The following is a 16,137-nucleotide window of genomic DNA, read 5'->3' as shown; positions in this document are numbered from 1 at the left end:
GGGATATATGCCGAGGGAAACTAATGAGGAAGTGACTGTAGCTGGGAATAATTGGCTAGGTGACAGGTGTGGCAGTGGAGCTAAAAAACAGAAAAGGAGGAATCTGAGGAAACTATGGAATAAAGGCCAGAATCAAAACACAGGACTGAGAACATGGAACAAAAGAATAAATTATTAAATCATGAAAAATACTAGAAAAACTAAAAAACTAAAATAAAAAGACAGTAGCAACAGAACCCAAAGACCACAGACCATGACCGAATAAAGTTATCTTATCTTATCCTAATCTAACATCTTACACTGTGTATATAACAAGAAATCAACTTGAAAACCTTAAAACAACAACAATAAACAGTGTCATCTTGAGGAAAACCATCATGGGAAAAATGAACGTTCTCCCAAAAATTCCCAGTTGATGCAATTCGAATGTAGTTTATTTACTGCCACAATTTGCCATTAAATTAAAACATGTGCTAATCTGATCTGATATTGAGTGCATATGAGTGTTAGCTGCCCTTAAGCCTCATTAAAGGTGTCTGAAAGGTTAACTTCAGACCGCGGTGTCAGTGGCTGATGGGCTGCTGAACACGCCGTTTCTGGCGTAAAAGGTGCTCTTCACCACGGACAACCTCGCACAGGATGGAGTTCTGTAATCCAGATTGTAGTCACCTGTGGATAAAAGCAGATGCCATTGTTTGCTTCGTGTAAAGTCCTTTGTGGGACCTTGAAAATGTTAAGTAGGTGCTGTAGTAAGTGTGAAGCTTCTACCATTTCAGCCGAAAAGTTCTGAACAAATTTATATATATCATTATGATAAGATTCAACACAAAATATTACATAATCAACAAGGTTGGTGAATAATAGAAGCTGATAAAAAAACTACAAATATTTAAGATGTAGTCGTCACAGGCTGCTCACACTCAACCCATTTTCTTCTAAAGAAGATTTTCTAAAGAAGATAATAAAGGAACCACCAAAGCTCCTTAGAGATTTCGACTGGCTCTTATCATGGCTGCTATTCAGGTTCCCACGCAAAAAATATATAATTTGACTGGACACGAGGACTGTCAAGCTCTACTGACCAACATGGTTTCTTTTGACAATCTCAAGAATCAAGCTGCTTTGCAAGGTAAAAAAAAAACGTGCCTGCCATTCATCGTGCAAAACTTTACAGTGAGGTATGAGAGCAGAAATATTAGGCTTGAGGTGAGGATGAAGTCCTTCTTTAAACTAAGGTGGTAAACACTAATCTTGACAGGTTAAAAATCATTCCTGCTAAACATCTCTGTATCAGAGATTATAACGCTGAGCTGTCAAGATTTATGTAGATTATAGACACGGATTTGTTAGCCACATTAAAGTCTCGTGGAGTGCATGGTGGCTCCATCTTACCCAGCCTCCACCCGTACTCCCAGGATGTCAGCACGGGAAAGTCAAATTTCTCCTCAGGTCTAATGTGGCCACGCCTCCTCAGGTACAGACTCCGCCCTCTCTCCTGCAGACGAGATTTAGTTTAAGGTTAATTTTGTATAATTTCTTAGGATTCTTGGGATACTGACCAACTAAATAGTGAATTGGCTAGCTTGACGGGATTGTGTCGACTAACTGAATTAGCAGCGTTAGTTTTGTTTATACTTTGAAAACAGATGGCACATCATGGCAGAAATATTTGTTTCATGCTTCATGTGACTGAACAGTGAGAAATAGTCCAGCCACCTTCAAACAACTACACAATTAAAACGAGGTAGAGTCACAGTGATCCGTACATGGTGGGAAGAGTCCTGGTACAGAGTCTGTTTGGTCTGAGGAGAAACTGGTCTCATCAGGGGAGGCACGTCATGCTGCTGCTCCCCCTCCACTGTGGTCGTAGGAGGAAGAGGAAGGTTGCTCTTTTTCTTAGGTGCCCTGATTACAGCAGGGGAAACAGCCTTAGTGTGTGCAGAATTTTCCTACCATCTTCTAGATAAAACATTTTAGGCTACAGTTTGGTACAACTCTGCTTATTAAACAATGCAGTATCACCCAGCACAAACAGCTTTCCAAAATAACATATTCTAATACACTTCTGATTCCTATGTAAGAGGCATCAGAAGTTATACATAAAATTATCCTGGAGAATTCTGCTTATGTGGTTCACAAATAAGGTGTTGGGCAATTCATATAAAAGTACAGCACAACAAATCTGAGAAACACAGTTTTTAATCTAAATAATATGGAGTCTTTAAGTGGAGGGGGAAAAGTACGGCTTAAAGATAAGATGGGTTAAAGACACCAACAATTTCCTCTGTATTTATCTAGCATACACTGTCTGCACTTGTTGGCAGAAAGAGCAGTTTAGACACACATTTGTACCAGTATGTCTGTAAACACATCTGTAATAGATTAACAACAGTAAAACAATCTGAAGGGTTGAGGGATTCTGTGTTACAACACTTGCGGCTGAAATCTCTGAGCGAAAATTAAGGTAGCTAGTGTAACGTAGCTGTAACAGTAACAAAGAAAGCTGACCGGAAATAGATAAACTACTTCTCATTTAAGAATCCTTATCCCTGGTTAGCAATTAGCTCAATCTGATTGGTGAGTTAAACCGAGCAGCGCCATTGGTTACTCAGCAAGGCGAGTAAAAAGTGTGACAAAAGTTTTGCACTTGTAGAACTGACTTGTATCTTCAGACATGTATATTTGATTTGTACTTGTGCTTGTTATAAAACATCAAAACATTGTGACACAAGTTACAGAACTTATGGTTTTATTCTGGCTCCATAAAATAAAGCAGCTTACCGAGTGTCATTAGGAAGTTGGGGTAGCCGTGTTTGGTCCGAGCTGTTGTTTCTGTCGTAGCTGGATGGGTAGAGTCTAGCATGGCGGCTCTTCCAGGCCAAACGGGTCAACATCTCCTTTTGGATCTGCTCCTTGTAGAAGTTCTGGGTCTGAGTCGTCAGAAGGCCTTGCATCTCCTGCCAGAAAGCCTCAAATATTCACTCACTTTACCTTTTTGCTAATTCTTACTGAAATCTTCACGAGATTCTATTAACAACAAACAAAAAGACTGTTTCTTGCACTTTTAATTGGTGGGTACTGCTCCTCAAGCAGGTCCAGCCTCATAAAACAGGGAGAGGCACTGGGCTTAAACGAACAAGTATTTTGACCAAAGTCTCATACGTCCCAATAAGACCTCAGAGAATTGTCTCAAATGCTCCATTCCCACTGTATTCACACCTGTTAGTCATCAGTCATCACTTACCTGGTGCACTATGTGCATTGCCAAGTGTTTTCAGACACTTTTCCAGCCGTTTTCTTTGTGTTCCTGCAGTTTCTGTCTTTTGCTTCTACTCAGATAGGCTTGTTTGCCTGTCATCTTACACTATTTTTGATTAGGTTTTAGCATCCCTCCATTTACCCGTCTACCTCACTGATAACCTGGTAAGAAATCTTTGTTTTGGATTGTACCTGTCAAACGTCCTGTGTTTGGGTCATCTAACTGGCACTTCATCACGCTGATAGTTACATCAGGGTCTGACTTTAGCGAATGACAATCCTTTAAAAAAAAAAAAAAAAAAAAAAAAAAAAATTCTTTAATATTTTTACATATATATTATGCCCTGGAATGATTCACTCTTTATTACCAAACATCCTAAAGTGTGCTGATACTTAGGTGTCAGGGTTTAACCAGTGAGAAAAGACTGTCATCACAGAGACTGTATACAACAGCTTTTTGTATTTGTCTGATATATCATAAGCCCTCATGTCAGATGCAAAGCAAGGCTTCAAAAGGCTATTTATTCTGTCCATATGTCAAATGTTTTTTCACCTGATCATTTTATCTCCATCTCCAAACATCTCAAAAGAAACTTGTAGGCGCTTCAACTCAGTTTGGACTGATGCTGTAGATAACAGTTAAGTTTTTGCTTTTACTGTCTTACATTACAAGATACAAAGAAAAGAAGTGATGGCCGGGGGAATAAACCCAGATTCAATTCAAAAGGCATCTTCAAAAAAGAAATGGAACACTTCAAAAAGAGTAAAAAATGTTCTGAAGATGTGTTAAACAGAATAACAAATAGCACAATAAATCACCATCATGCCTGCATAAGAACTGAACAAATCTGACATTTGTTAAGACTTGAATATGACTACTTTACCTTTGTCTTGTCTGATGCAGAAGTGTGCAGGATGAGCCGCTCACTGTGAAATGAGCTGTGGATCAGATGGCTCACTGTAATACAAGGAAACCTGAGACAGATGCACACACTTGTCTTTTTTCCACCACTACACACCAGTTAAACTAACCTAAATCTAATTATGCCACAGTTTTTGCCCCCCAAAAAACAGACCGACTGGTGGAGGTGCACATCTGAGACACGTGAAAAATTAACACTGATGAACAATTAACACACCCATGTGTCTGCAATTACATGAGTGGATATAAAAGCATGCGCAAAGTGGTGCAATGCATATTAAAAACAATGGTTGCTTTAGCAGTATTGGAGGACATTTCACATGGTGCAATTCGGAGATTGGTGTGTTTAGAGACAGAGGATTTGCTGGCACATGACGACAACTGGCTCAGCACATCTGGACAGTGGCGGAACAAGTCAGAGCCGGGCCCGGGGGCGGGGCAGATGACCTGGCCCTTTATTAAACTCACCATAACATAATTTTACAACATACACATTGCCGCAACAGCGGGTCTTAAAAGCTTCAACGCCACGGAGAGCAACTACGTAATTTTGGGTTAGTTTTTTGTTAAGTCCATCGAACGTACATGAAGTGTAACCAAGATTACAACAACAAAAACATTAGGCTATGACCCCTAATAATAAAACAACAATAAGCCAGTCTCAAGTGCCTTTGTTTTTATTTTATTTAAGTTTTAAAATGCCTGTTGGTCCTCGGATGAAAGCATTCAGTTAGCATTAAATGCTGCACAAAAAAAAGTCGACATGAGATGTACTGCAACAGGGTTAAAACATCATAAACAAAAACTTTGCAAGCATGCCAGGATAACATTTTCATATGTAGAAAATGGCATTAAAACATGAACACACAATCAAACCTATCTAGGCGACTTCAAAAATGTAAATACAACAAATGATTGAACTGGAAGCAAGTAACAGAAAAGGGTTTAATGTGGAGTACACTCTGATCCCATTCTGACCCCTAATAATAAAACTAAAATGATACGCGCTATTTGGAGGGCATACGACGAGCCTTGCGCTCGGCGAACTCATCCACGATACTTTGAATGTCCATTCTCTTCGCTCTCTCATTCTCTATGGACAACATGGCAAGTCCGCTCAGTCTCTCCTGTCCCACTGTGCTCTTCAAGTGGTTTTTAATGATTTTCAGCTTGGAGAATGAGCGCTCAGCGGTTGCAACGGTGACGGGAAGAGTCAAAAATAAAATTAGGGCGGTGCAAATCTCACTGAATGCAGACGTTACTGCTGGGTGGTGGACAAGGAGCATTTTTGCCAGATCCGCAACTGACTTTTGCTTTGGTATCTGGTCCCTGAAAGAGGTTCTAAAACAAAGCAGCTGGCCAGGGAAACTGGGGCCGATGTCCCGACTGTACTAAGCCGCCGGGCAGCTTGGTGTAACTCCTCATCTCCTGCTTGCAGCAGTGTGTTGGGGTGAATTACCTCAAACATATTCACAGTTCCATTTAAGCTGGTGAATCTTCGGGACAGTTGCTGGATGATTATATCAAGGTACGCATTGAAAACGCTCACCCGAAAGTTGCTTTCTGCGTCAGTGAAGCGAATGTCTTCAGAGAGTTCATCAAAGTGACGCTTAACTTTTCTGGCCCTGGTTGCTTCAAACTGCGTTTGACTTCCCCATTTTGAAGCTAGAGCAATTGTGGCAGACTATAAACCAGGCTTCAAGCCTGGTTTATAGTCGGTAACGCAAGACGCAACGCAAGACGCAACGCAAGCCCTTGCGCGGTTGCAAGCCCCCCCTTGCGTGCGTCACCTCAATTTTCTAAACTTTACGCAAGACGCAAGCACAAGCCACTGGCTGTGTTCGAAACCGCCTACTACTTGAAAACGGCACTCATCGATCTGACAGTATGCAGAGCGTTTACACACAGTGCACTTCACTCCTGTCCGAGCCCAAATCAGCCAGCCTGAAAAGCTGATTTCCCTTAAGCTATAAACTCTGTAAATATATAACTTTAGCAACATTTGAAACATTTTCAGGCGAGAAAGTAGTCGTTTAGACCCCCAAGGTGTTGAAAATCTGACAAAATACCGGCTATTTACAAGAAGTAGAAGCATGAATCCACTCGAAGAGGTCCTGGCGGTGAATTTGCTTTCATCGTAGTAGTCTTGTCATTGAAAAAACCCGCTACTCCACCTACTGTCCTGGCGGTGAATCGCCACGCAGCACACGCAAGCGCCGACAAAGCAAAATGAAGTATAAACGTCTCGAGCCATTAACATACGCGCAAGACGCAAGCGCAAGGGCAGTTAAAAGAAGTATAAAGGCTGAGTTATACTTCTTTTAACTGCCCTTGCGCTTGCGTCTTGCGCGTATGTTAATGGCTCGAGACGTTTATACTTCATTTTGCTTTGTCGGCGCTTGCGTGTGCTGCGTGGCGATTCACCGCCAGGACAGTAGGTGGAGTAGCGGGTTTTTTCAATGACAAGCCTACTACGATGAAAGGAAATTCACCGCCAGGAGCTCTTTGGCAAGTCTCTCTTCCATAGATTCATGCTTCTTCTTCTTCTTGTAAATAGCCGGTATTTTGTCAGATTTTCAACACCTTGGGGGTCTAAACGACTACTTTCTCGCCTGAAAATGTTTCAAATGTTGCTAAAGTTATATATTTACAGAGTTTAGCCTATAGCTTAAGGGAAATCAGCTTTTCAGGCCGGCTGATTTCGGCTCGGGCAGGAGTGAAGTGCACTGTGTGTAAACGCTCTGCATACTGTCAGATCGATCAGGTAGTAGGCGGTTTCGACCACAGCCAGTGGCTTGCGCTTGCGTCTTGTGTGAAGTTTAGAAAATTGAGGTGACACACGCAAGCACGCAAGGGGGGGCTTGCAACCGCGCAAGGGCTTGCGTTGCGGCTTGCGTCTTGCGTTGTGTCTTGCGTTACCGACTATAAACCAGGCTTAACTCAGCCTAGCCTCATCAAATTTCCCCCTATACTCCATCAAAACACTGATGGCATTTTGCAGAAGAGATGCTTTCAGAATATCCGCATCCCTAGCTTGCAGTAACTGTGAGGCAACGTTTATACATTCAAGAATCTTGGTTTGCATGTTGACCAAAAATATGAAAGAAAATTTGCTTATGGCATTCTTGAGCGCACTTGCTTCACCACGCTCATCTGTTTTGTCACTTGTCAGAGATATTTTTACGAGGGCTTTTATAATGTCTCCATATCTGTGCCTTAACGCAAAAAGCGCATCATGTTGAGATGACCAGCGTGTGGGACGTGTGAGGCGTTTCAATGTGACCGTTCTGCTCTCTGGCGTCATTAACTCACTGAGGAGCGCCCATCGCTTTATACTATGACCAAAAAAGTTGTAGAGGAGCTCAACAGTGTCATAGAACTGCTTAACTCCAGGGACGTTTTTAACAGAGTCGTTTAGAGCTAGGTTGAGATTATGAGCGGCGCAATGACCATAACAAGCAAGGGGCTCCTTCTCTGTTATTCTTGCCTGTACGCCCGAATACACACCACTCATATTTGCGGCTCCATCATAGCCCTGTCCGCAGCATTTTGACAGATCTATTCCGTTTTTCTCTAAAGAGCCCAGGATTTATTTTTCAAGCTCTGACGCTGATGAGAACACCGTCGCTTCAAAACCCAAAAACACTTCATTGATCTGTATAGCTGTTGCAAAATCCATGTCATTCTTAACAACAGTTACGTAACGGTACACTTGGCTCAGCTGGTCTATCTTTGACACATCTTGCGTTGTGTCCATGATAATGGAATAAAACGGGGCTTCGTTCATTTCCTTAATTATGTCAGCTTTCACGTGTTGAGATAATATATAAATTATCTCATCTTGAATCTGGTGACTTAGGTATTTCACTGACCCTTCTGGTCGGTTGATTAACTCTTTAAAAATAGGGTCGTATCGAGCTAATAACTCAATTATTGACAAAAAGTTGCCAGCATTTCCCTGACCTATACCTTCTCTGTGCCCCCTGAATGCCAGGTTGCACGACGCCAGAGTAAGAGTTACATTTACAATGCGCTCCAGGACCTGTCTCCAAAACAAGGCTATATTACGCACATTCCTCTCCGTTTCGGCGTCTATTGTGCTGTTGAGTTTCCACTGCTCGAATACTATGCATGCAGCAAGATGTATTTGTGAGGATTCATGCCTCTCAACTTTGGCAGTAAGATGTCTCCAATCTTTTATTCTGTTTACCCATGCATTATTGTAAGACGGGGCATTTCGGTTGGCAAAAAGCCAACAAGGCTCACAGTAACAGCAGTCTAATTTGGGGGAATAGCACATCCAGCTGCGGACAAGTTTCATTCCAACTTTAGTGGTAGAGGTGTAATAACTTTCCGAAAAACACCGATTGTTATTATCAGTGGGAAATGGACCTTTGGGTCTGCATGGACCCATCTTAAGGATATACCTTTTAATGTTGGCGTCCTGGATGTGTTCACTAAAATTGGCCCGATCGATCGGAAAACAATCCAGAGAAGTGTTTTCATCATCCACGGTCTGCGTGTCACCTGTAGCGTGAGGAGACCTGTTCTCATTTCCAGTGTCTAGCGCTGGTGAGGAGGGTGGCTTCTGGTCAAGCACCAGGTCTGGCTCTACCCTGGAGCAGCTCGCAACTGCTGAGTCCCTAACGTTACAGAGAGAGAAAGAAGCATAGGCTATGTATAGAATTAAATTCACACGTTATATTGTCTGAAATTATGTGTGCGTGTGCAGACATCAGTCCTGTTAAACTAATAATAATTAAAGACATAACAAAAAAGACCTGTTCTCATTCCCAGTGTCTAGCGCGGGTGAGGAGGGTGGCCTGGGTTCATCCAGAGAGACGGGCTCTGGTTCATCTCCAGGAGGACGAACAAAATATGCGTCAAGTTTTTGTAATTTAGCTTTTCCCTGCTCCCTTTTTTCCTTTTCTTTGCGCTTTGCCGCTCCACTTTTGTATTTATATGAACTTCCACTCATCTTAGCTTGGTAGTACAAATTATTGTTGCCTAGCTAGCACTGTTGACAAGTGAGTGACTGAGTGATGACGTTGTGGACGGTTGATGACAATTTTACCCATAATAAACTTGGATGTACACTTCCATGTATACTTGGATCGGCCCGATCCCGGCCCGAGCCCTCAGAGCAGTGACGAGCCCGTCAGAGCACGTCATCGTAAGCTCTTCCTCCTCATCACCCTGCCTGCATCATCCTGAGTTCCTCATCTTGTCCCCCTTCTCCTCCTGCGCTCAGCCTCCTCCTGTCTTCCTCATCATTCTGCCTTCATCCTCCTTTTCTCCTTCTCATCCTTTTTTAACAGCTGCTGACTGCGCCGAGAGAGCGCACCTGCAGATCGTGTGAGAGAGAGTGAGAGAGTGAGTGAGAGAGAGAGAGAGAATAATTTCTAAATATCGGCCAGGTCCGCCCGGGCACCGCTTGCACCCCCTCAAGCTCCGCCGCTGCATCTGGACGCTTTGGGTTTCCGAGGGCAATCCTCCTGGAAATATGCGCAGAGCTGCGGCCGGCGTTGGAGCGCAACACAGCGAGGAGCCATGCGCTGCTTGTGCCCATACAGGTGATGACCACGTTGGGGTTCCTGGCAACCGGACCCCTGATAATTTCTGCAAAGTACTCATGTTAATAACCCCGTGAGAAAAGTGTGAAATGTCTTAATCAGCCTCACTTATCATTTATGCACTAATTTGCAACAATAGTATGTGATCCATGTAACAATAAGATAAGGAATGGAAACTGTAAATCCAATTAACTTTGTCTGCTTCAATTGACCCAATGTGACCATGGCTACCCACTTGAAAGCAGGCTGATGACCCCTCACCAATCCTCAGACTGACCCAGAGCGGACCTCCATTCCCGCAGTCAGTCGTTGAGAGGACAGTTGGTCTGCTGAAGGGACGGTGGCGCTGCCTGGACAGGACTGGGGGTGTGCTGCTGTACAGTCCTGAGAAGGTGTGACGCATTGTGATGGCGTCCTCCACAATGTGGCAAACCGGCACACCATACCACCACTGCCAAAGCAGCATATCCCCCCCACCAGACGTGTATCCTCCTACCCAGGAGGCCATTCGGGCCCGGCAACATTTGGTTTTCAACCATGTAAAAGAGCAGAATGAACTTCACCAATGCGTTTATTTTATTTTGTATTCATTTATTTTTTTCCCTATATTTGTGAGTAGGCCTATGAGTTGCTCTAGGCCAGAGATACTCATTGCGCGGCTCCTCAAGCTCTAATTGGTGGCTCGCACTTGCATAGTAGCTTATACAATTGACTATACAATACAATATGGTAACAATAACAATACATTTTTTCAAATAACATACAGTGAATACTGCACAGTATTAAGTATTTTTATTAAGTATTAATTAAGGCTTAATGATGTTTCCTAAAGGGGCCACTGTTAAAGGGTTAGTTCGCCATTTTGCACATTAAGCCCTGTTTTTAGGTAGTCTGGGGTGAATTATAGATGTTCTGATCACAATTTGGACATTTGGTGCTGAACGGAGCATTTAGGTATCCACTGCTGCAGCCCCCCCATCTTTGCATTGAGTCAATGACCACTCAAGCAAACAATCATAAAACGGCATTAAACTTTCGTTTGAAAAGACATGGAACTCACCATGTGGTCAGTGGTGGACAGCGATAAATTGACCCGAAAATCGCAGCGAAATGTGCCTTCTAACAGTTGTTTTAGCATTTGGTGGACCTATTTTTCCGGACACCGTTGAATAGCAGCAGCAAGACATCCAGCCACTAGGTGGCGATAGTGCGTTGTTTGTGTACAATACAAATCAATGAAGACGGACAATAATGGTAATATAACACCTCTGGAAGCGTATTTCGCGGTGATTTTTGAGCCAACGTATCGCTGTCCACCACAGACCACACGGTGAGTTTCATGTCTCTGCAAACGAAAGTTTAATGCCGTTTTATGATTGTTTGCTTGAGTGGTCATTGACTCAATGCAAAGGTGGGGGGGCTGCAGCAGTGGATACCTAAATGCTCCGTTCAGCACCAAATGTCCAAATTGTGATCAGAACATCTCTAACTCATCCCAGAATACCCCCAAACAGGGCTTAATGTGCAAAATGGCGAACTAACACTTTAAAGCGATACAATGTAACTTCTCAAAAAGTCCACTATGGAGCTCCCCCTACAGGCTTGGAGGTAATGTACGGTTACACTGTCGTAAATACAACACCCTTTCCCTTTCACGTTTCACGTTTGTTGACGAACCGGCGAGGAGTCAGAAAGTGCAAGCTATGTCGACCGAGAAGGTAAGAGTAATCAAATGTAACTGGGAGCGTGAGATGGGTCTATTTGTTTTTGCGGTAGGTGTGCCAGAAAGCAAGTCGAAGTACTTCCGCTCAGCTCCCGGGCCGGTCCAGCAAAGTTACATAGCGCAGTTTTTCCAACTCAGACCCCCGAAGGGCATAGGAGACAGGCCAATCGTAATATTAAAACTCATTCTAGCCGCACAATTTTTTTCAAGCTGTTATTTTAAGGTAGAAATGTTACATAGTATTGCTTTAAACCTGGCAACGCAGCCCGCTTAAACCACCATCAAACTTGACCGCAGAGCACTAGCTCCTTTAGCGAGATGCAGGCACAATGGATCGGTTTTTAATTTGAAAAAAAAGGGCAAAAACCATGCACATCTTGAATGTTTCACACTATGATTACAACAACAAACTACAAATACAACATGAAGAAATTCAAGGACATGCATGCCAGCTTCCGCTCATCCCAGTATTAAGGTAAATGTGGTCTTAATTGAAAATGTATTGGCTGTGTTGTTTCTTTTTTTTGTGGGATGTTTTATATGTGGAAATGCATATTTGCAAAAGGGGACTTAGTATGTTGTCGTAAAAGTGGCTCTTCCCTTGATTTTGCTCTGCCAATGTGGCTCTTGTGAAAAAAATAGTGAGTATCACTGCTCTAGGCGATCATACGGAAGAGTATTAGGGCCAGGCATAAGAAAAAATAATAATATTTTGCCTGTCGAGATTAAAGTCGGAATGTCGAGAATAAAGTCGGAATGTCGAATTTTCGAGAAAACGACATGTCCACTTTATTCTCGACATGTCCACTTTATTCGACAGGCAAAATATAAATATTTTTTCTTATGCCTGGCCCTAATACTCTTCCGTACGATCATTTATGCCGCCTATTGCTCTCGCGATTTATTCTTGTGACTCCAGCACAGCACGGGTGAGGAGAACATGACCAGTCGAGAGGACGGCAGCAGCTGATGGTGGCGTACTGGAGCCGGAGACACGGGGGATGCCAGAGGAATCACTCGAGCCTGTGGCACGTGGCTGCAACTCCATGTCCTCTCCTGTGTTACTAAAAATAAATTGAGTAGCCTAATCAAACATGAGTTAGAGGTCTGATATACGGGCATGTTTAAATTGAACAGATTTCAAACCACACACAGCATTTACACATGAACCTTTATCCCAGTGTTGTGAGCAGGCTACTGTATGAACACATTTGTCATGAGTTACACAAATACATAGGTATTTACCTTGGGGGTAATCAGAGTCACCCACAAGTGCTTCCACCACCATGAGAGAGCAGTGTCGCCCATAATCGCGCTGACTCGCTATTCAAACAGGGTGGGCCCCTCTTCTCCCTTTTTGTGTGTAGAAGAGCATTTGGGTTTGAGCGTACTCCATCTTTATAACCCTTCCCAGATCGATGGGCAGCCATCATTGCTGGTGTCTTTCCTCTTTGACATTGTGTCAATACATCTGAAAACTGCAGAAACTTGACCATACAGGGGGAAAAAAAATTTTACTTTGAGATTTTTTTCAAGTTTCTCAGGATTTCGCAAAAGGCAAGTTTTTTTGTATAGCACAATTCAACAACAAGGTGATTCAAAGTGCTTTACAGATACATTAAAACAGAAATAAAAAGCATGATTTAAATTTTAAACAAAAGAGAAATAAGAATAGATTAAAATCAGTTGTTAAAATATGATTAAGTTTTGAAACTCAAGCTTCAGATTTAGAGCTTTATTCAAATGCAGCTGAAAATAGGTGCATCTTCAACCTGGACTTAAATACACAGAGTGTTTCAAATGATCTGAGGCTTTAGTTTTATGGATAAATGCCGAAATGGGAGGAAAGGTGGGGGGGAGGCTGCCTTATTTAAAGATACATTCCAGTGTAAAGAGATATCATTTGGTGATTTCACTTCTTTTGAATATCTGAGTTTTATTTTAAAGGGTGTTCCTAAAATCCTGTTCTTAATCATTTACAGATCTCCAGGATACTGTGCAAGTTTTATTGATGATTTTTCTGAATTATTGTCTGTTATTTCGACTGATTTTAACCATTTTATCTTGACCGGGGATTTTAACATTCACATGGATAATATGACGGATGGTACTGCCAAAGAATTTTCTTCTGTGCTGGACATGTTTGGTTTGTGGCAACATGTAACAGAACCAACCCACCTTCGAGGTCACATTCTGGACCTGGTCATTTCTAAAGGTGTTGATATTTCTTCTGTTGTTGTTACTGATTTGGCCTTGTCTGACCATTTTTGTATTTTATTTGATTTACATATTACTCAGAATGTTCAAACAACCAGCTTCTCAGTTAAGAAGAGGTATATCGATGAGAAAACAAGTGCTCAGTTTAGGGAGGCCATAGTTATGTTACCAACAATGAGCGCAGAGTCGGTTGAAGGAATGCTGGATCATTTTAACTTGAAAATTTTTTATGTAATGGAAGCTGTTGCACCGATAAGAATCAAGAGCACCTTGATCAAACAGAAAACCCCATGGAGAAACACCACTACGGTCAAAAATCTGAAAAGAGAATGCAGGAAAGCTGAACGTAAATGGAGGAAAACAAAGCTTCAGATTCACTATGAGCTATATAAAGAAAGCCTGCGTAGTTATAACAATGAGCTGTGCAAGGCCAGACAGCTGCATTTATCTGAAATGATTAATAAGAATGTCAACAATTCTCGAACTCTGTTTGCTATGGTTGAAAAACTCACAAATCCTCCTAAACAGTCAAACCCAGACCTCCTCTCCACAGAGAAATGCAACGAATTTGCCCACTTTTTTAGCCAAAAAAATCAAAACAATTAGACAAAACATTCACGCAACACAGACAAACAAGAAAACTAATCTGTGTCTAAAACCTAGAAATAACTCTGACGTTATGTCACAATTTAATGTTGTTAATTTAAAAATCCTAGAGGAAACAGTTCGGCAGCTGAAATCAACAACTTGTTCTCTGGACATAATACCATCCGACTTTTTAAAAACTGTTTTTACCTCAGTAGAAAGTGATCTCCTACGAATAGTTAACAGCTCACTGGCATCAGGCATTTTTCCCAAGTCACTAAAGACAGCTGCCATTAAGCCACTCCTAAAGAAGAGAACTCTAGATGCCTCTATGATGAACAACTACAGACCTGTCTCTAACCTCTCTTTTATATCCAAGATTATTGAGAAAGTTGTATTTAACCAGCTCAACGACTTTCTGAATGAAAGTGGAAGTCTTGATAAGTTTCAATCAGGCTTCAGACGTCATCACAGCACTGAAACAGCTCTGGTCAAAGTGTTAAACGACATTAGGTTGAATACTGATTCTGGTAATGTTTCAGTCCTGGTTCTGTTGGACCTCAGCGCTGCGTTTGATACTGTAGATCACAGAATCCTGTTGCACAGGCTGGAAAACTTGGTTGGACTTTCTGGAGCGGTCCTTAACTGGTTCAGGTCCTACTTAGAAGGCCGGAGTTATTTTGTTACTATTGGCAGCTATGAATCTGAGCGAGTGGCCATGACTTGTGGAGTCCCCCAGGGGTCAATTCTTGGACCTCTTCTGTTTAACTTGTATATGCTCCCTTTGGGTCAGATATTGCAGAATTTTAACATCAATTATCACAGTTATGCCGACTATACACAACTTTATGTGTCTCTGTCACCGGACGACTGCAGCCCAGCTGACGTACTGCGTCAGTGTCTGGAGGAAGTAAACACCTGGATGAGAGATAATTTTCTACAATTAAATGAAGACAAAACTGAGATCATTCTGTTTGGTAGCAAAGAGAAGAGGGTCAGCGTTGGTAAATATCTTGAGACTGAATGACCCTTACAATCACTGACCAAGTTCGTAACCTCGGAGTGTTGATAGACTCAGATCTGACTTTCAGCAGCCACATCAAAGCTGTCACCAAGCCAGCTTTTTACCACCTCAGAAATATCAACAGAATTAAAGGTTTCCTCTCCCAAAAAGACCAGGAGAAACTCATCCATGCATTCATCTCCAGTAGACTCGATTACTGTAATGCTCTTTTAACTGGACTTCCCAAAAAGAGCATTAAACATCTGCAGCTCATCCAGAACGCTGCTGCTAGAGTTTTAACCCGGACTAAGAGATCTGAACACATCACACCAGTTTTAAAATCTTTACACTGGCTTCCAGTCAGTCACAGAATAGATTTTAAAAGGCTGCTGATGGTTTACAAATCCCAGAATAGTTTAGGCCCAAAATACATCTGTGACATGTTCAGAGAATATAAACCCAGCAGAGCTCTTAGATCCAAGGACTCAGGTCAGCTGGTCCAGTCCAGAGTCCAGACTAAACATGGAGAAGCAGCATTTAGCTGTTATGCTGCAAATAAGTGGAACAAACTGCCAGTGGAGATTAAACTTTCACCAAATGTAGACATTTTTAAATCCAGGTTAAAAACATTTCTTTTCTCATGTGTCTATGCATGAAATATCTTTTAACTTATCTAGACTGTTGCCTGATTTTAAATTCATTTAAATGATTTTATTTGTTTCTCTTTATATTATTTTATGTATTTTTAATGCTTCTTGCACTCCCTGCTGCAATGCTTTTATTTTATGTAAAGCACTTTGAACTGTTTGTACATGAAATGTGCTATACAAATAAATTTGATTTGATTTGATTTGAT

The 16,137-nt window shown here is 42.0% G+C and overlaps 1 protein-coding gene across 1 annotated transcript; it reads right to left on the bottom strand.

Annotated features, from left to right (window-relative positions):
* Positions 1-550: 550 nt before the first annotated feature.
* LOC142377021 (protein SPMIP1) lies at positions 551-2,954 on the bottom strand. The gene is given in 4 exon segments (XM_075460732.1): positions 551-669; positions 1,393-1,495; positions 1,767-1,928; positions 2,778-2,954. Coding segments are annotated over 4 exon segments (561 nt in total).
* Positions 2,955-16,137: the final 13,183 nt, after the last annotated feature.

Source organism: Odontesthes bonariensis, chromosome 3 (genome assembly GCF_027942865.1).
Source record: "Odontesthes bonariensis isolate fOdoBon6 chromosome 3, fOdoBon6.hap1, whole genome shotgun sequence".
NCBI classification, from domain to species: Eukaryota; Metazoa; Chordata; class Actinopteri; order Atheriniformes; family Atherinopsidae; genus Odontesthes; species Odontesthes bonariensis.
The sequence above is the reverse complement of the archived record's forward strand: the minus strand, read 5'-3'. Positions and strand labels throughout refer to the sequence as shown.